Here is a 20,654-nt window from a genome sequence, read left to right on the forward strand (position 1 = left end):
ATGGAATTTCCAATAAAGCGGCATCCTCATTTTATGTGACAACAACTTGTCAATTTATTAATAATCTAATTATTTACATGTTTTGATAGGATCACTAACGGACATCTAAATTAAAGTGTTATTTTCTGAAATACTATCCAACTCGACAGAGAATTAATTTCAGAGAAACTTAATTGTGAATAGGCTACACAGTTACCAACCTGCTACGTCCTCTGGGGGCGTAACCACGCAAACCACTTTCACGTTACGAGACCCTGCTCTTCCGTGTTTACACACCCACGTAAAGGAGGAGACTCGCGCATAGTGCAAGTTTACCAAGCAATCATAGTGCAATTGCGGGCAAAGTGACACATAGCAGACTGAATGGTAAAAGGCGGTGAATTCAGGTTTCACGATTGCCTTCTACAGCGGAATGTTCACTCGAAGGGGCTATGGCGACGTCAAGAAATCTACACAGAAAGTTCTGGACCCAAAGAAGGATGTTTTAACGCGGCTAAAGCATCTTCGTTCACTACTAGGTGAGTGAAATGACATCAGGCTTTGATGCAAACACGTCGCGTTTCCCAGCCACGGGCTGGTGTAACAGAGGTGGCCGGTGGCTTCTTACAGTCCTTGCGAATATGAACAAGCTATACAATATCTGGCTCGCATGGAAAATACTGTCATTAATTGTAAACGTTGGTTTGGTATCTCTGTTCTGACAGTAAAGACTTGGCGTCCTGCCGTAATGAGACAAAGGGTCGTTTAGCTCACCACACAATAATATTTGCATGGAATATTAGCAAGCTAGCAAGTAGCAAGCTAGCTTTTCTGTCTAGCCAGGTGGCTAACTAATGTTAGCTGTCTTGGTGGCTAAGTGGTCGATAAAGGCTAGCCTGACATTATGGAGACTTATTAAGGATAACAAGCAGTTCGACAGAATACGCACATTTGCAAATAACATTTTAGTGGCTGAATAACATATACGCTTAGGTACAGCAAGCATCTCCATAGCCATGGCTATCCAGGAATGATGCATGAATAGGTTCTGTCAACTAACGTTAACGTTAGCCACAGACAGCAGGCTAATGATACTAGTACAAAGCTAGCAATAAATACTGGATTAATGCAGTATGGTGTTGCAGGTTGATATCAGCGACTAGCTAGTTTGCTGTTTGATGCATTATGTTACCCAAATGTTATTTCTTTGCTTGAGACTGAAAGTAATTTGCTCACTGCGATTGATGCAGTCCTGTGGGAACAGACCTAGGTTACTTTTTCTGGTCTTGCTCTGTCTGCTGGCAAAGCGACATAGATAAGGTTACAGTAACCTTACTGCTGCAAGTTGTAAACAACCCTCGCGCAGTCGTGTGTTGCAGCCTACGATGGAACATAAGTCTGGAAATTGCTTATTAGTTGGAAATCACTTAACGCTCTCTTGCCTACTGTATGTTACTACATATGGACTGGTCTGATAACGTTGAACTAAATATGACTGTTATCCCGTACAACACAGCAGTATGCTATGGACATTAAGAACAGCTTTTACTGTATTATATTAGTGCTATTTGGGAACTTATGTTCAATGAGGGGATAAGACGTTGGCCTATCATCTCTTGGAATCACCTCAGCATCACCTCAACATTCCACTTTCCCTGGGTTCTCATGGACTTCTTTTCTTCGCCTGAGACTCCTGGTTATGCTCCTCTGACCACCAGGGATGGAGGACAGGGCTCTGGTGACAAGGCTCCCTGTGTGACCTATCTTTGGCAAATACCATTTGCTGGATTCCATAGTGCCCATGTAGATTTCAGTAGCATAAGTTTTTTTTTGCTTCTTTCCTTCTTGCAGTTCCTTCTGAACTGTAAGAAGAATGCTCTTGTTTTTCAGTATGTTGAATGCAAGTGAATAGACAAGATAAAACATAGATAAGAATTTTACATCTTCTTTGTACAGTAGTCGTAGGAAGTAGTTTTGGAATCCCAAAGCAAGTTGAGACTTCAGTGAAAGAATTCCTTTTCACAAGACGAGCATGTGGCTGATGGTAAAACAGGCGTGAACTGCAAAATTGTATAGAATGAAAGATGGAACAGGCTGATTCAGAATAGAATGAGAGATTAAATGGAATGAGAGATGGAATGGAAAGATATTCACTGACTTGCAACAAGATGATCTGCATGATTTAATAGCCACTGCTGTTTATTACATCTCAATATTTTTGAGAGTGTTGGGATGTCCACACACATATTTGTGAATCTCCATTCACTTTCATGTAGTTTGGTTGAAGTTGCTGAAAAGTCTCATTGTTTATTAGGCACCATGTACAATGATACATGATACCATCATGGCATGTTATGCTCAAGCACAGATACAGTGTGTGAATTGCGTGCAAGAGATAGCCAAAATCAAGTCAGATGTTTTCAAATCTGCGCTAAATCCATTAGCGTCAATCCTATCAGTGTTGTTTTGTGTGTTTGTTTCCATCATCACGGCTACAGTCAGTGCCTCTGATACGTTCAGCAGCCATTTGTTTTTTTCTGTCTCACTTTCAGTATCCAAGTCACTGGATTTATGCTTTTAATGGGCGACAGCCTATACTTTGCGTGTCCGTGCTACAAGTGCACCTAGAAAAGTGACCAAAAATGTCAATAGTCTTCAACAATCAAGAATCAGCAAATATCTCTTGGACATACTGTATGTTGTTAACACTTACACCTGTCAAAATATCACTATAATCCTATCTTAGGCTATATTCCCAGCTCTTTAGAGAACATCTCCTCTCATAGCAACACTTACAACAAGTCTTGCTGATCCTAGCACTCACCAGCCGTCTTAAACTGACACGTAACTGTTAAAAACTGCACTCACTGATGCACTTATTCTTACTGTACTCTAATGTTTTTTAAATTGTCCTAATATTGTTGAGAATTGCTCTAAACTTAAACTGTTTACCATGTTGTTAGTCGCTTTGGCTAAAAATGCGTCAGCCAAATGTAATGTAATGTAAATGTAATGTAATGTAATGTAATATTCCATTTTTCATCTCCATTGATGGCCCTTATATGTCGGAGGTGAAATCAAGGCTTAATGCAGTTTGCATTATAAGCTGTTGCACATTTTTAAATCAGTCTTGCAAAATTTAATTTAGGGTAGTTGATTATGATTGTGTGTTCAATCTTTAATGTCATACCATTGCAGCTTCTTAAGAGTGGTATTTTGCTTAGCTAAGCAGTGTGAAGTGAGGATGTTTTGGTTTAAACACATGTGGATTAGTTGTCTTGTTCCATAACTTCCATAACTTGAGATGGCCTATGCCAGTGCTAATTTAGCTGAAATCCAGGGCACCTGTTTAACAGGACCATAACAAAAGTTTTCCTGGCAGCACTGAGTGTTTGATTTGTGCTGTCCAGGAGTCTCTTCCTGCTGACTCCACACTGGTTCAATGTCAAGACCAGCAGCCAGAGGATACAGACCAGTTGAATCTGCCCACCGCTTCCCACGTCTGGGGGAAGATAAGGTCCAGCTTATCCAGCGACCGTTATTAGGTCCACCATTTTGTGGTCATCCCCTTCGCAATGTGGCGGGGAGCAGTGTTTTCATCAAAGGAAGGATTTCCTCCCACTGCCTGGTTCCTGTGTGGACAGGAAGTCAGGATGAGTGATGAGGTGGCGCGCTGCACACTTTTAATTCCTTCTGTCAGTCTCGGTCCCCCTGGGCTTCTAATTCACGTGACCGCAGGCAGGCAGGCTGCACGTTATAAATCACGGCTACTCTTGTCTGGTTATTGTTGTTGCAGTCTCAGTGAAGCTCGACTCATTTGCACACTGTATGACATAATGGACACACGGACACACAAACACACTCGTTCATGTACGCACGCACACACACACACACACACAAACACACTCGTTCATGTACGCACGCACACACACACACACACACACACATACACACACTCACATACACACACTCACATATACACATACATACACATACACATACACACACTCACATACACACACTCACATATACACATACACATACACACACACATACACACATACACATACACATACACACACTCACATATACACATACACATACACACACACATACACACATACACATACACACACTCACATATACACATACATACACATACACATACACACACTCACATACACACACTCACATATACACATACACATACACACACACATACACACATACACATACACACACTCACATATACACATACACATACACACACACATACACACATACACATACACACACTCACATATACACATACATACACATACACATACACACACTCACATACACACACTCACATATACACATACACATACACACACACATACACACATACACATACACACACTCACATATACACATACACATACACACACACATACACACACTCACATATACACATACATACACATACACATACACGCTGATTTTTCCTCACTCTTTTTCCTCTCCCTCTCTGTCTTCCATTGTGTGTTTGGAGCTTGGGAGGGGGACCTTTTCCATGTCCCAGAGGTACATTTTACCCAAAGTAAACGCTATTATAAAAGTGGGGGAGAGTCTCCTTAAATGTCAATCACATCCTGAAACTACTGCAGGAATACTGCCGCGCTGTTGGTGACCGTTTCCCTATGGCTTCAGCTGAGCGCAGTGCTGAGGGAGCAAAAATAAACATGAGTAAAACATTAACAATAGAGCAGTCATGTGCCAGCCTTAAGTTCAAAATTTGATGTCCTCGCACACTCTTGAAGAACTTGGAAGTGTGTCCTTCTCTTTTTGTCTGTCCATGCCAGTGTACGTGTGTGCATGTGTGTTTGTTTTTTGGGTGGCGTTTGCGCAGTGTGTTCCTTTGTTGAGTGTGTTGTGATGATTTGCCCTTTGCCTGTCCTGTCAGAAGGTGTGCATGTGGAAGGCGCTAGACACACACACACACAGACATACACAGACAGACACACACAGACACACACACACATACAGACAGACACAAACACACATACAGACAGACACAAACACACATACAGACACACAGACACAGACACACACACACACACACACATACACACACACACACACACACAGACACACACACACACACAGACACACACACACAGACACACACACACAGACACACCACTGGTCATGCTTGACTGGCTGTGGCTGAGTTTGGTAATTAAAGGACCACCTGATCATACACAGCATCCCCTGGCTCCTCCCGTCCTGGCCAGAGAAAACACACAAAACACACAACAAAGACAGCTGTCAGTGCGATCTCTCAGCCAACGGCCCCTGTCTGGAGTCGCTTGCGTTTTGGTGAAGGTTGATTCTGGCAGCCTGACAGCAGTCAGGTGATTGCTGGACGTGTTGTACATTTTAAGACCGTTTTACGCGTCAAACCGATCTCATGCTCGACTCCCGCTCTGCTGTAAGCATGAGGGTGCCCTCCTTAAAGAAACCTCGCCTCCAACATCTCGCCATATCTCTGAAACCCGTGTAAACAAACACACTGAGTTGCAGGTGGCCTTTATGGAAAAAGGGGGTAAATAAAACCAAGTGTTGTGGTGATAACAGTTGCTGGCTTTGTGAGTGAGTGCTTTGTCTTTTTTACTGTGTACTGTACTTCAGTGGAGACACTCCTTTCCTCTTTTGCCCAATGAAGACAGGGTGGTTCGGGTAAACTGTGTGTATGCGTGTGTGGGGAGTACCACCATTGCTTTGTGATCCGCTGCAAAGGCTCGGTTAGAATGACGTACCTAAGAAACTTAACTCCAGCGTCTCGCCTCGGGCCATGGTCTCCTCTGAGATCTTCTGACATCTGATTGGTCCCTCTCCCCCTCAGCACAGCCCGCATGAGGGTTCTGAATTCCATTATCTGGGTTTGTTTGTTGGTTCATCAGATAACTGTGACTAGGGAGAGAGGATGTGGAGTGGAAGCACTGTGGTTGGAGAGACATAAAATTACTTTTCACACTAGATAGATAGCAGTTATTCATGGTATAGGCCTAATTAGTTTTGTTGCTGTAGCTTACCATAGGGGTCTTCAAACCCAAATAAATGGCTGACTACTGCCTAACAGGGCTAATTCTGTGATTTGTGTGCTGGTGTTCAGTTTTCACTGAACACTAGTTGTTACTTATTGTACTATCCCAGTAAATCTGTGAGAATTTCCTTTCAAGAATTTGTGGACCAGTCATGGTTTCTGAAGAGTCTTATGTCATGGTCCGGCCTTCTTTTGTATATATTTTTTGAAATGGTATAAGAATTCCGTACACATGAAGTTCAGTTCGTCATGGCAGCTGATCTACAGGCCAACTGTTGTCTAACTTTCCACAGCCAATTTGCATTCTGGTGCGAGGCGTCTGCTCGGTGGATAAGTGCAGCTGGTTGTTAATGATCTACAAGGACTAAGCTGTCAACAAGCTCAGAACTGAATTCACTTCATCAGGAGGGCAATAGAATACCTCTCTGCCTTCCTCCTGTGCAAAGTGATGATTGGGATAAGTGCTTGCTCTGTTCATTATAGTGTTATCCCATTTTAATCTAGGCTCAACATATTGCAGAAAAAAAGGACCTATCACAATCAATATCAAAGATGATATTGGTATTGAGGCTTGATTTAATCCTCCCTGTTTGATTTGTTGGTGATGTTGGTTTCATGTGCCTGCTTGACCACAATTTTTTTTTTTGTGTGTTGATGACTTTTGCATGGATATGAAGTAAATATAGTGAGTGAATCATACGCCCTTACTGTGATAGGCCTAACTGATAAAGAATCCAGACTCCATCAACAGAGAAGCACAGAATAATATGATGGCCAAATCTCTCCTTATTTACATGACATTTCCCTACAGCATGCCATAAATGGCAGTATTAGTTTGTCACCTAATCACCCATACTTGTCCCTGACACGTGCACTGAGTGAACTGACAGCAGCCAGACTGCGTTTGAACATCTCTTTGGAATGTTAAGCATTTTCGGCGGAATATTATAGAAAGAGATCACCTGTTCACAACGTTCCCTACGTGAGCCTAATCTTTGCCGGCACGCAGCATTCGTGTAAGTTCCACGGTCAAAAGATAGGTGTAGTTGCTGCTGGTAGCAGGACTGGTTGGGTGACATTTGAGAGTCACTAGGGGTGTGCCATGTCCAGAGCTGGTGTCATAGTGACCGCTCGCTGCTGTGCTGGCAACAGGTGAGGGCGTGACCAAAGCTTGTGTGCTGCCAAGTCTGCCTCTGTGTAACAGTTTGGGTTGAGCCACTCCTTCCCTTTTGTCCGTTATGGACCAAGTTCCTGTTATTCTTCAATATGGTCGGTTGTGAAATGGAAGAGAGTGATCAAGTTTGTTGTGTAAAAACAGGTCCTTCTATTAACTGACTATAAGCTTTACCTGAAAGTAAAAGTGTAGATAATTTTGTTAAATCGTCGAACAGAGCTTTTAAAATTATTAAGTCATATTCTGCAAAAACTCATGAGCAGCCGCTTTCCTTTTAAACAATTATTGGTATAAATGCATTTATACTAATAGCTCAAGCTTAAAGCACAAACCATGATCTCTTTAGTTTAGGCATCCTTGAACAGTGGAAACTTGCCATGACTCTCCCCAGCTCCGGGGAACTGTGTAAGCGAGGGCTCTTGGCTGTTATCTGGTGTCTGAGAACCCTATCACTGGCTTACCAATTGGACGGCAGTGGTCAATGCATAACACCCTGCATTGACATGAAATCACCAAGGGTTTTGCTGTCTGATGAGTTGAAAAGTTCAAGCTAATTGAACCCCTCAGTTCTCAATTATGCTGGTGCTGAGTTAGGCCACGAAACTGAGCTTCTCAAGAACTGCTTTCAGGGTTACAAAGAAAGGGAAAACACTCTGAGTTGTATTGTATAGGTCTTGCTATTTGGGTTTCAAGATCACGTGGTAACGGAGTCACACTCCCACTGGATTGTTTGGTGCCACTCAGCAATTAATGAACCAAAATGTAAGATCAGTATGTCAGTTTGTATGTATGATTTTAAAGCCATAAAGTGCTCGGTAACAGAAAATGAACATCACTTACCATAAAAATCAACATCATCAAACATGCCGTTCTCAAATTATCTCTGTGTTCACTGTGTGCTCTGTGTGTTCACTAATTCACGGATGGGATAAATGCAGAGACCAAATTCCTTGTACGCAAGTATACTTGGCCAAGTGTCCTACCAAGGTGCTTTCTTTTGGAAATTATTTTGATTTTTGGGCCTAATGCCATTGAGGTAGGGGCAAAAAACTGCTTTTCATGGTAACGGAGTTACAGAACAGCATATTTTAAAAGTTTCCTTAAAATCCTTTAGATATTTTTTTCTTCATTTTCATGTCAAAACCATAAAAAGGGAAGTATGTATAACATAAAACAACAATAGAATATGAAAAAGTTGGTAATATCTTGACAAATGACAATTACTTTCAGATAAATATGCTTTTCAAGAGCACAAACTCCTAATGCCTCACACTCCACTTGTCATTATCTTCAAAATGCTGTAACTTTTGATCTAGGGCACATAGAAACATACTTTAACCTGTTTTGTTTAACTGATTGCTAATCATACCAGATGTGTTTTGTAGAGATGTATAAAGTTTTATTTCTTACCCTAGATGTTAACATATGTGTGACCTTCCCCATTTGTTTTGGTAGGCAGCAGTCTGATGATCAAAACCAGGCTATAATTAATGTTACCCAATAAGGTGTGCGAGTTTAGGTTCTCCTTACCCCTACTGTATACTGGAGTATACCAGAGTTGGAAGCTTAAGGAAATTCTGTGATTAGATGATTAGATGTTATTCGCCTGGAAAACACTGGAGAACCCAACTTTGTTCATGTTGCTCAGCCTTCTAGAGTAGCGTGAAGGCCCCATTTTATGTGATTTCTCTTTAAGTCTTCTTGGAATGTGAGGCTATGTTATGGACACATTTTACTGTCCCGCTTTGAGAATATTTGACCGGAGTTACATGAGTTCACATGACGGAGGTTATACAGAACACATACTATTTGTGACTGACTTGTATTCCACCTTCTCATCTCAGTGTTGTCCTAGCCAATAGCTTACACACACTGTAGCTGTCATGACTACTAATGTAAATAATAATAGAATAGTCTCTCTAGTTTAGTCTCTGATGGATATTGCATCTCTATTGGATGCGGAGGATAAGTAGCTTAATTTAGTGTATTTCTGCTGCTCACTCTGTTTTGCGCATTGTACAAATTGAAAATAATGTGTGTGTGTGTGTGTGTGTGCGCTTGTGTGTGTGTGTGTGTGTGCATGTGTGTGTTAACTGATGATTCGGTGCTCTTTTATACAGTATTTCACATTATCTTCATGATTGTGAGGGTTACAGTATTCTATTGTAGTTTTTGTCAGTATCATATGTAGTCTATTTGACTTTTGTTCTTAGTCGTATTGTGCTTTAACCATGCACCATGTTTTTTTTCTTTAAAGGACTTACAAATTAATTTATGTAGTGTCCTAACCACAAGTTTTTGTCAGCAACACAGAATCCCTTTATAGTGAGGAGAGCAAAAGAATGGACCTTTTGTTTATCAGTGATGTTTGTGTGCCTGAATCTTTTATGAGCGAGAGAGAAAGAGAGAGAGAGACAGAGAGAAGGAGAAGACACGACAGACATGTAAAACCCCCAGGACATTCCTGTCTCCTCTGCCAGGTGCAAATATATATACCCAAAGAGGTCTTTCAAACAGTTGAGAGAGAATCATAAGTCCATATCTATAGGATTAATTTACACCACTGACTTAGAAATGAAAAATAATGATATTTAGGATGGATTGTAATGTCTCTCCTAGATGCAATGACTAATAAAAGTTTTATATAATACTGAGACACATTTTACTATGGACACATTTTACTGTCCAGCTTTGAGAATATTTGACCGGAGTTGCATGAACACCCATTACAACATCCATTTCTAACAATAGTCTAGAATTGCAATGCTGAATACCAGCCAGAATAATTGTTAATTTCATTGCTGGTTGGTTGTGTCAGGTATGAGTGCGAGAGGATGTTTTATGACAATCAGAAGCAGACGGGGGACCCTGAAGGGGGATCAGGAGTCAGTGGTCAAGCAGCTACTTAAAACCACTGCACCCCAGACTTCCTGCATTCTGGATGGACCAGGGTTATTTCTACTCCTTCTGTGTGTGTGTGTGTGTGTGTGTGTGTGTGTGTGTGTGTGTGTGTGTGTGTGTGTGTGTGTGTGTGTGTGTGTGTGTGTGTGTGTGTGTGTGTGGGTGTGTGTGTGGGTGTGTGTGGGTGGGTGTGTGTGGGTGTGTGTGGGTGGGTGTGTGGGGGTATGGGTATGGGTGGTGTTCCACTGAAAAGGAAGCTGAAGATTATATTTATTGTGTAATTGAAACGGCAAATGAATAAAACTGGTCAGTCAGGTATAGTTGGTTGGTTGGTTGTTTTCCCTTTGCTGCTGTCCAAAATTTCCAATGCTCTCCCATTTCATGTGGCACCCAGTAGGCAATTCTTAAATAACAGCAAATCTTAACTTAAGTCATTGGTGTTTTTCTGACATGTCACCCCTTTATTTTCAGAGAGGATTTAGTATTTGTGGAGAAGCTCATAAAGATCCACTTCAAACTCGCTATTGCTGTGCTAGTGAGCAGCTATCAAGTGAAAAACTCAATCTTAACCTGTCTAACCTAGGCCTTCATAAGAGAAAGTTGAATGGTGGTAGTAAGAGTTTTCAACTCTTGGAATCAATTATCTATCCTTATTGTCCGCTGCCTCTGTACTGTACGCACTGGTGGTGGGTATATAAAAGAGAGACTGCAAAGAGAATGTCGCCGCCAGGGGCCAGCCAGCGCTGCGGCCTTGACACGGTGACTTCATTAAGTGAGGTATTTGAGGGTGACCTCAGGAGTGAGAGTGGCAGCCTCCACTTTAGCCGCTAACTGCCGCTAAGCTGCCAAGATTAACCGGCTCTCGGAGACCAAAGAGTGGAGAGGGAAAGTTCTCAGTAGTGTGTCCTTGTCTCAGGGCAGCCTGCACTTAGCACATCTGAGGGCGCTGACGCCTTGTCAAAGCCTCTGATACTCAGGCTTACTTCACAGGCGTGTGTCTGTCTCACACTCAAATGGCCCCCTTGGAGTGGGATTCATTGTCTGATAATAACAGTGATCGTTTGGTGAGAACTGAAGGGCTATGACCGATATGGCAGCTAAGATTACAGATTGCTGCCAAATCACTTGCCATTATCCCTTGTGAGACTGCCAAGCTGGTCTTGAGACTTGGTCAGCTTAATGGCCTGCTGGTGAACTGACTGGCTGTTACATGGTGGTTTGTGAAAATTCTGTCATGGTGTGACCTGTAAAAACTGGCTGGCTTGTTACAGCTCAGTGTTTTTTTTTCTTGGTTTGCAGTCAGTTGACTAGGCTTACTATATTATTTGTATTATAGGGGAATTAGAGTGTTAATGCAGTGTTCTAACAGCTCTTGAGAGAGAGAGTGTTCTTGATGTCTTCGGAATGACACCACACCTCTTCGTAAACAGCCGCCGGTTATATCCAACAATGTTTGCAAATATGTGTTGCCAAGGGCCAGTGGATGAATAGCCTCCAGAAGGGCTTTCTTGCTTTCTTGCATAATCTAATTGCTGCCAGTGTCGGGTCGGCTCAGCTGGCAGCTGCGGTTTTATCATTAACCTCGGTTATGCATGGTCAAAAGTCACTGCTCATTCTAGTGGCTGTTGAGCGCTTGCAGTGGCTATTGGGACCTCGTTTACCTCCATTATTTCCCTCATTTCCGTTTCTGAGCTCTTGAATGTTTTTGTTTTGTTTTAGTTCTTACGGCACAAAGGAGAGCTCATCTAAGGGAAGAAAGAGCTTACAGAGCTGTGCTGGGCCAGCAGCCTCTGAAGGAGGCACATTATTTGGAACTGGCACTGCCGCCCAAATGCGTGCTGCAGTTGAAGGCAGTGAGTGGGTCTGTGCCAGCGGGTCTATCCGCAGATGCTGGGCACCTCGCCATGCCACCCCAAGACGAGGCGCGCTGCCACACAGCATCTCCTGAATCCCGCTTCGCTTGCTGCGATGGCTTGTTTACCTCAAGAGCGCGCCTCTTGTTCTTCTCTGCTCTGACAAGATGCAGTAAAAGCAATGTGGAGAGCGCCCATCTTTATTTGCCTCTTTGTCGTTTCTCTGGGTTTTTTTTTTTGCGGTTCAAGGACAGTGTTATCAATCGGTCTGAGTGCTGAGTGAAAACGCGTTCCTGGAAGCCCACGGTGTGTGTGTCCTTCTCCGGTGCCATTGTGTGCCTGACAGGCTGGGCTTCCGTGTCCCCTGCTGGTGCAGCTGCATGCGCAAAAAAAAAAAAAAAACACTCTCGCTGCCCGTGCCGTGGAGGAAGCATGTCGCTATGGCAACACCTGCTTGCCTGTTCACACGTGATACACTCTGGTCACCAAGCTCCTGAGCAACAACACAAAGGAATGATCTCACATACTAGCATGCTTGTGCTAGCCTCATTTGAATGAGCTGCATGTAATAAAATGTAATGCGTTGCCAGTGCTGTGTGCAACAGAGCTACTATCTACATTTTTACCCGCTTGCATGTGATTATCACTGAGTAAATACATCTGCAGGCTTTGCATCATTGAACTGACCTTCATGGCATTTGTCAGAGACTGGTCACTGTGGCTAACCCATATCAACTTGTATTTTTTTTATTTTAGCCCATTCCAATTTAATTGAAGACAGCCTTATATGTCTCCAAGGGCTCTGTTATAGAGGCCAAAGTCCGAACGCTTCCAACCACTTGACTGGTCAAATATGTTTTTAGACTTCTACACTTTTTTTTTTGGTACCCTTAGAAACGTACTGACTTACTAATTCACTGGCAGAACAGGTATGACAATTTGGCAAACAAATTTTGTCAGAGATTTTGACAGTCCAGACCCTTTACTAATCCGATAATGGTGAGTTAGTCCTGAGTCAAAACCCCCTTAGGAATTCCTTTGAATCCTCCAATCATGCCGCCTCTTCTAAGCAAGATGGACCTTAGGGATGCTCTTGTCTGGGAAGCTAGTTATTTTTCCTGGAGGTCTAAATACACTAAATGGTACATATGCTCATCCATCCAGGCCGCAGGTTATTATTTTCTTGACTTGTTCTCCCTGACGGCCACTTACCAGCTGGTACTAAAATGGCAGTCATGCTCCGGGCTATGTCTTTAGAAATCTCACTTTGAGTGCAGGTTCCCAGCTCTGCTTGATGAAAGCAATTCTCCACTGCCATCATGACAGTTAAAATGATCTGAGGTACATGTACGGTACCTAAAGTGATCACTTTGCTGCAAACCATGTAGGAATTTTCAGATATTCTTTTGGAACAATAGCTGTTGGATCTTGCATAAGTTGAATGATAAAAAAGGAACTTTTAGCCTCTGGCAAAAAAAAAAAAACATTAAAAATGTATGATTCTAGAGAAAATGTAGGCTACAAACCTTCTGCCTGGTTTCTGCTGTAGTGATCAGTAATTCAGTTGATTAGGTAGGATTGTGCTCCTTTTGGTATCCAGTATCTGATCCTAATGCGGATTACAGATCAAGAGAGTTGAATTACAAATCAATTGTCTTGGAAAGGCAGTTGACCCCCACAGATCTGGTTTCCGCTGTTGAACTTGGTCAGGACGTTTGTTGAGAGAGATGCTATTGTTTGGGGATCACTGCTGTGCTTGGCAGGGGACTTCCATAAACACGTCTGAAAGCAAGTGATCTCAATGCCTGCATAGTCAGCAGTTCTCCCAGCTCTAGCCTGTTTTTTTCACCAAGCTTTTCCAAAAGGACTGCTACTGCTTCATGGTAGAATTGGGCTTTAATATAGCCTACCTTTTAACTGCACTGTTCAAAAATAAAAATAAGTGACATCTGTGTGCTCCAGTGATCCCCTCCTTTTACTGCATGACTAGTCCACCCGTGAAGCACCAGATTGTTTTCAGAAGTGCAGTGGAATTATCTGTTTTTTTTTTTTTTTTGGTTTTGTTTATAGCCTACATTATGTATAAATATAGCCACATTAAGGGAGAAATCCGACGAGTACTGTCGGTACGAGAAAAAACGAGAAAAAAATCGGTTTTTACCTTGCTCGAGTTGCTACAGCCAGCAGCTTAACGCAGCCTACAGTGTACAGCGCTGCACTCTGGGGGCATGTCCGTTAGCTCCCATTTACATGCCCCCAGAGTGCAGCGCTGTTGCTGCCTGACTGCATTAGCTGCTGGCTGTAGCAAATCAAGCTATGTAAAACCGATTTCTTTTTTTTGTAGCGACAGTACTCGATGGCCTCCACAAACGGAGATCTATGTGGAAACTCGCTAGATTTCTTCTTTAAGGACACGGGGGGGAAAAGGTGAGACCATATTTCGTCAGATGCCAACATCACTGATACAGCTCCCTCGTTTCTCATGACCTTGTGACCTTCTGGACACAAAGCTAGCAGTTCCGGTACACAAAGTGTCGATGGGGCATGGCTTTGTGCTGGAGAGGAAAATAAAACAGTGCAGGGTCAGTGATTAGGCTATGCTGCCAAGACTGGACGGACGCCTTGGTAACATTTGGTCAGTTGCTCATCAAGACACCCGTGGCTGGCTGGCTGGCCGGCAGCACTCACTCCATGGTGAACATGCTCACTCCATGGTGATTTTTTGACACTGACGTCAAATCCCCAACGCGTGGAGGGTTGGAGGGGTGGAGGGGTTCTTTATCCGTCATGCTCCAGAGATGGGCAGGGGGGATAATGCGGCTGGAAAAACGGATGGCTGCCGGATGGAGAGAGCAGGCTGACTAGCGCTGATGGCTCTGTGACATAACGCCAGGGTGGACTGATCCTGTCATTTCTGCTCTGCTTCACTGACTGACAGGCCTTGCCCATGCCCATCAGAGGACGCACGCATACACACGCACACACACACACACACACGCACACTCACACATACACACTTACATACACACACTCACATACACTCTTACTCTCACTCTCACTCTCTCTTTTTCATCTACACACTCACACACACACTCTCTCTCTCTTCCGTCCACACACACACACACACACACACACACACACACACACACACATACATACATACATACACACACACACACTCCCATACTCACACATGCTCTTACTCAATGATGATGCCATATTGCCTCAATGCCACTGTTCACATACACCCTTAATATGCACACAGACTTTATGTATTAAATGGGCGGTGGTAGTGTAGTGGTTAAGGAGCTGGGCTAGCGTGCAGTAGCCTGAAAGTTGTCGGTTCAATTCCCGGCTTCCACCGCTGTGCCCTTGAGCAAGGCACTTAACCCCAAGTTGCTCCGGGGACAATGTGATCCCTTGTAATATAGCTGACATATGTAGGTCAAGAAGTGTCTGCTAAATGTAATGTAATGTAAAACAAACATCACTCTCTCTCTTTCTCTCACACACACACACACACACAGAAACACACACACACACACACTAAAAAACACACCCATATGCACAAATAAATAAACCAAGCCTATCCTGTTATAAGATGTCTCTTCCTAGAGATTTACCACAGCAAATGCCTTTGACAGTTCAGTTCATGATATAGCCAGACACATGATGTTGGCATGGCCTCCTTTTCTCTATAAAGTGCTATTTCTAGATGTCCCCTGATGGAGCAGGAGGCTAATTAATCAATTCTGACATGTTCACACAGCTATGTGAATTAGACTTAGAGCGGTTGTGGGAGTGTGATGTTCTTCCTCATCTTGGCCAAACAAGCTGGAGTCAGCAGCGTTGCTGGAATAGGAAGTACACCATGTGTGTTTTGGTTGGCCAGACGTTTGCTGCTCACGATGGCTGACTTGTGATCATCCATCTCACAAACATGCACATGGATGCCGATGCTGTTTGTTTTTTTTCAAGTGCTGAAACTGCTAAGCGTATGTTATGTCATGTGATGCATGGCTCAAACAGGCAAAAGTTACAATAATCACAAGGCAATAAAGTATTTGAATTTTTTTCTTCATAATCTCTTTCTTTGATTGCACACACACACACACACACACACACACACACACACACACACACACACACACACACACGTCCAGAGGATGTGCCTGCTTCTGGACTCACCCCTCTGTCTGATGAGTCAGTGCGTTTTCCTGAGGGGCAGGAAGAGCCCCAACACAATGCAGAGCGTTGAAAAGGCCAACATGTGAGACACGCAGATAACCACCCCACCCGCGCTGCCACCACGGCTCGTGTGTGTGTGTGTGTGTGTGTGTGTGTGTGTGTGTGTGTGTGTGTGTGTGTGTGTGTGTGTGTGTGTGTGTGTGTGTGTGTGTGTGTGTGTGTGTGTGACTGCTTGTACCTACTTGCTATTCCTTCAGTAACCTTGACTGACCCAGTGTCAAATCTTGAGCCATAATGTGAACCATGGCTAGTGTAGTTGCTGTACAGTACTAATGCTATACACTGACTTGATTTACTATACCAGTCTTTGACAATGACAATGATAAATAGATAAGTGTTTTTTTAGAATTATAAACAGAGCACAAGTAGAGAAAGGGGGTGAACAAGGCGAGAAGGAAAAGAGAAGATGTTGGAGTGAAAGGAAGAGAGCTTGAAAAAGAGAGAAGAAAAAAAAAACGCGGGTGGAGGGGCTTTGCCTTGCTGCCCCGGGGTCATATTGACTGAGATAACTGCCCTGGAGTGGGCCTCCCACTGCGCTCTTCACACTGGCCGCCCTGGTGTTTTAACAGGTCCTCAGCTGCTGCGTTGTGTTAGGGTTGCGCACACTCTTTAAGTCAATATTTGAAAGGCAGACTTGAGAGACTTAGACACCCTCCATGTCTCTTTGGTCTGCTGGCCAACAGAGCTGAGGGGCTTGGCTTTAGCAAGCAAGCAGTCAATTTGCATCAGATAGTTGGAAATCAGAGGCCTTCTCGACAGCCACATTCTTTGGACAAGGCTCTCTGACAGATTTAGAATGCAAAGTGTAAAAGGGAGCAAGACAACAAATTGAAGGAGACCTAATCGATACTGTTGTGGTGAACGGTAGATTGTGAGTCAGTTGAAGACGTGGCTGTGGTGCAAGTGGCTTCAGCGTCCGTACCGCAGTCAGGTCCAAGTGCCCACAGCGACTCGGGTTCAAGTCAGACTGTGCGTCACCCCCCCCCCCCCCCCCTCTCTCACCCGCTCGATGGTGTTTTATTCCCCCAACGTCGTCTTCCAGGCAGCGCTGCCACCGTCGACTTAAAGGCACCTTATCCTAAACCTAACCCTAACCTTAACCCATGCCTACCCATAGCGCCTTCCAGGCAGCGCTGCCTTGAAGACAACGTTGGGGGCATAAAACACCAAGAAACCTCTCACCCACTGACTTCCTGTCACTCTTCACTGTCCTATCTGAATAAAGGCATAGAAGTGTATAGAAGTACTATAGAAGAGCTCCAGTCAGTCCAGCAGTAAAAGAGGTTACATTAGGAAGTTGAGTATAGAGTATAGAAGTACTACTGTATAGAAGTGCTCCAGTCACTCCAGCAGTGAGACAGGTTGATAAGGAAGTTTCAGAGGTCAGTCAGAGGAAAGAGTAGGCTTGACGAGGAATGGGAAGTTTGTTTTGTCTGAGACAAATGTATGTCATATGTCCATGACCATATGTTGTTTGACCATGACCGTATTTAATAGCTGATTGCTATGTGATTTTATTGATTTTTGTTATGTTGGTTAAGTTTTATTTTTGCTTTGCTGACAAGCCTCTTAAATTTGCCTTGATTTTTGATCATATGAACAATTGTGCACAAGAACATGTATTGTTTACCATTGGTTTTTTTTGAAGATGGTCAAAGCCGAAATGTCTATCTAATGTAGCAGTTACATTCTAATCCTATCCAATTAGCTAACTTCAGCAAATCGCTCTTCTCTATGTAGCCTTAAAAATGTATGTCATTATATAGGCTCTTGTAAATGAATGTTTGAAGCTCTCACCATGTTTCTTATTCATAGTGTGCTTTAAATCTCTCTCCTCTCACCTGGAGTGGACAGAAATGAAACCTAGTTGTTGGTTGTTTTACCCTGCTGTGCTTCATGGAACGACTCAGAATGATGTCCTAAATGTGCACCTAAAGCCAGCGGTATTAAGAAGCTTTAATGTCTGAGTGTAATCACACTTGGATGCTGGCTACACAGGCCATCTCTTTTTGGCAAACATGCTACTGCATTGTTTATTTAGTGCTGTGTTATCACTCGCCGTAACAGGGAGGGATTATCCTTATCCAAGGGGCTCATTTGGTTTGGGCTTGACCCGGGGCTTGAGTTGCATTTGAGCTGATCTGCTGTGGACTAACAGTTCATAGATGATGAAAGGATTTGTCAGATGAAGTGATGGTTTGACAGACATTGCTGGTGGCTAAATAATGATTTTTTGAATACAGGCTTGTGTATAATGTGTCCTGAATGGACATGGGCATAAGATAAAGATTAATAGAAACAACGTTCTACATATTTTGTAGAACTTTGGAAAATCATGCCAAATTCTCATCGTATATTTTAGCAAATGGACTTTTTTCAGTCCTTTTAGACCACTAAATGTCTAAATTACTGAATTTACTATTTACTATTTTTTTACGGGGTTGTGTGTAATGTGTGCTTTTATATTGCTGTGTACTTGAGCTGAGCAGTTGCTGATACCTGCTCTGCAAGGTGTTTACACCTTGACGCAACGCAAAATACCCAGAGAAAATGAGCTCCACAATTCAGCTCCATAGTTAGTGACACTCAAATTCAGAGCAGAAATCAGATTAGCCTGAGAACAAGGGCCCTTGGAGATTCGCCTAATCCCTGCTCTGCCATCTTCTATCATTGAACAGGGCCCCCATCTATTCCCAGGTTGTCTATTAAGGCACAGGACACACCATGCAAAAGGAAGACAAGAGAGATTATCATCTGAGATGCAGTTATAGCTATTCTTATATCTCTTTTGTTATAACTGTGCTGAACAAAATGCTCTGTGCCATTCCTAAAAATTGGCTGTGAATGCCAGGACTCTCCCTAAGCAATTTTTCATGGCCCAGTTGTTAGGACAACCCAATGTCTGCCACCCCTTAACGGCTGTTGCCGAGATGGAACTGAGGTTCTCGGCAGAAGGCTCGCCTTAATTGCATGATTAGACTGTCACATGTTCCTCTCTTGTTTTGCCTTTGGCCTGGCCTGGCATACTGAACACATTCTGAGCATTCTGCCAAGGCCTGGTGCCAATGCTAGATTGATTTGCTCACATGACAAAGATGGCATGTGTCTCAGCTGGAGCAATGATCCATTGCCTTCAGTGTGTAAGTCAATCTGGTCATTAGGCCATGCACTGGCCTTGAACTTTCCAGGAGTGGCCTTGAACTTGTAAGTCATGTCAGTGAGTGACACAGCAAAGTGTGTGTCTGTGTCTACTCCCCCTAACCACGAGCAACTGACTACTAGGCCTATCACCAGCCTGATAAGCCTGCATGTCGATGCCTTACTTTGCCAGGCATAAAAAAAATTAGACTAGGAGGGGGAAAAAGTGAGTAACCTAGTTAGTCAGACTTTAGAGTTTAGCCATTGGGGATGTTTTTTTCCTCAGGTATGGTAGCAGGCTGGCAGGGCTGGCTTTTTGTGTGTTTGTGTGTGCTTGCGCTTAGAGTCCCACTGGCAGGCATATCTGCCTCGGATATTCCCTCATTGCTGCACAGGCCCAGTGGGGATTGGATTTTGCATGACGTCTTGTCTCAACACCCCCTCTCACGCTGGACAACCCCCCCCCCCCTTAATGCTTTCTCTCCTGAGAATCAGTGTATAGGCCTATCCATAATAAACACCACATTCATACTACGATACCCCCCCCCCCCACCCCCCACCAAAAGGCTGTAGGCTTTTCTCAAAATACTATGATATTTTTATCGTGATACTTTTATCTGCATGATGGCATGTACGTATACAGCTTTACATTTTCAGCACTTGAATTTCCCCTGTGAGTTAAGTCGTCTTTTCATTAAGATAAAAGTTTGCATTGTATGAACATGATTAAAGGACACGTAGCGCTATGTCATGCTGTTGAGCGGCTGTATCTTCCAAAATAACCACACTTCATTTTAGATTAGATTGTGACTTGTTCATGATGTAGGTAGACCTACATATCTATGCATAATACAATGTACATAATACTATGTATGAGTGAATCATTGCTAGATCTATATTGATTGTGTTTCTATTTGTGTCCTTCTTGCAGATATCACTGAGAAGAGTGAACTGAAGACATTCTTTGAAAGCAACTGCTCACAGATTTATTTTATCTTCTATGAAAATTTCATTACACTGGAAAGTAACTTAAAACAAAAAGGTAAGGAGCACTCTGCCACTTAAGCACTATCTCACCACTCCCCCTCGGTTGCTTGAGCACGCAAAATATTATTAGATTTGACAAACTCGACACCCCTGGCGGGTACTCAGTGGGATGGTGTCAAGTTTGGTTCCTATTAGTGTAGTATGTGTCCCACATTAATCTCTGACTACCCTTTCATTGATGGCCAGAAAACTGTTCAGGCCAAACAACATATGTCTGTTCATGCAA

General features: G+C 43.2%; 1 protein-coding gene across 5 annotated transcripts in view; it reads left to right on the forward strand.

The window, feature by feature from the left end:
* The first annotated feature begins 285 nt into the window (after positions 1-285).
* Positions 286-20,654, forward strand: part of ralgapa2 (Ral GTPase activating protein catalytic subunit alpha 2) — a 116,651-nt gene continuing 96,282 nt past the window's right edge. For all 5 annotated transcript variants that reach the window (XM_076299352.1, XM_076299357.1, XM_076299354.1 and 2 more), the window contains exons 1-2: positions 286-518; positions 20,313-20,423. In XM_076299352.1, coding sequence (XP_076155467.1) covers positions 413-518; positions 20,313-20,423 — 217 coding nt within the window. In that variant the 5' untranslated portion in view covers positions 286-412. The remainder of the gene's footprint in view (positions 519-20,312; positions 20,424-20,654) is intronic.

Source organism: Alosa pseudoharengus, unplaced genomic scaffold (genome assembly GCF_046254945.1).
Source record: "Alosa pseudoharengus isolate Yale_2024_CS ecotype anadromous, Long Island Sound unplaced genomic scaffold, YU_APseudo_1.1 YU_APseudo_1.1_scf_22, whole genome shotgun sequence".
Lineage (NCBI taxonomy): Eukaryota > Metazoa > Chordata > Actinopteri > Clupeiformes > Clupeidae > Alosa > Alosa pseudoharengus.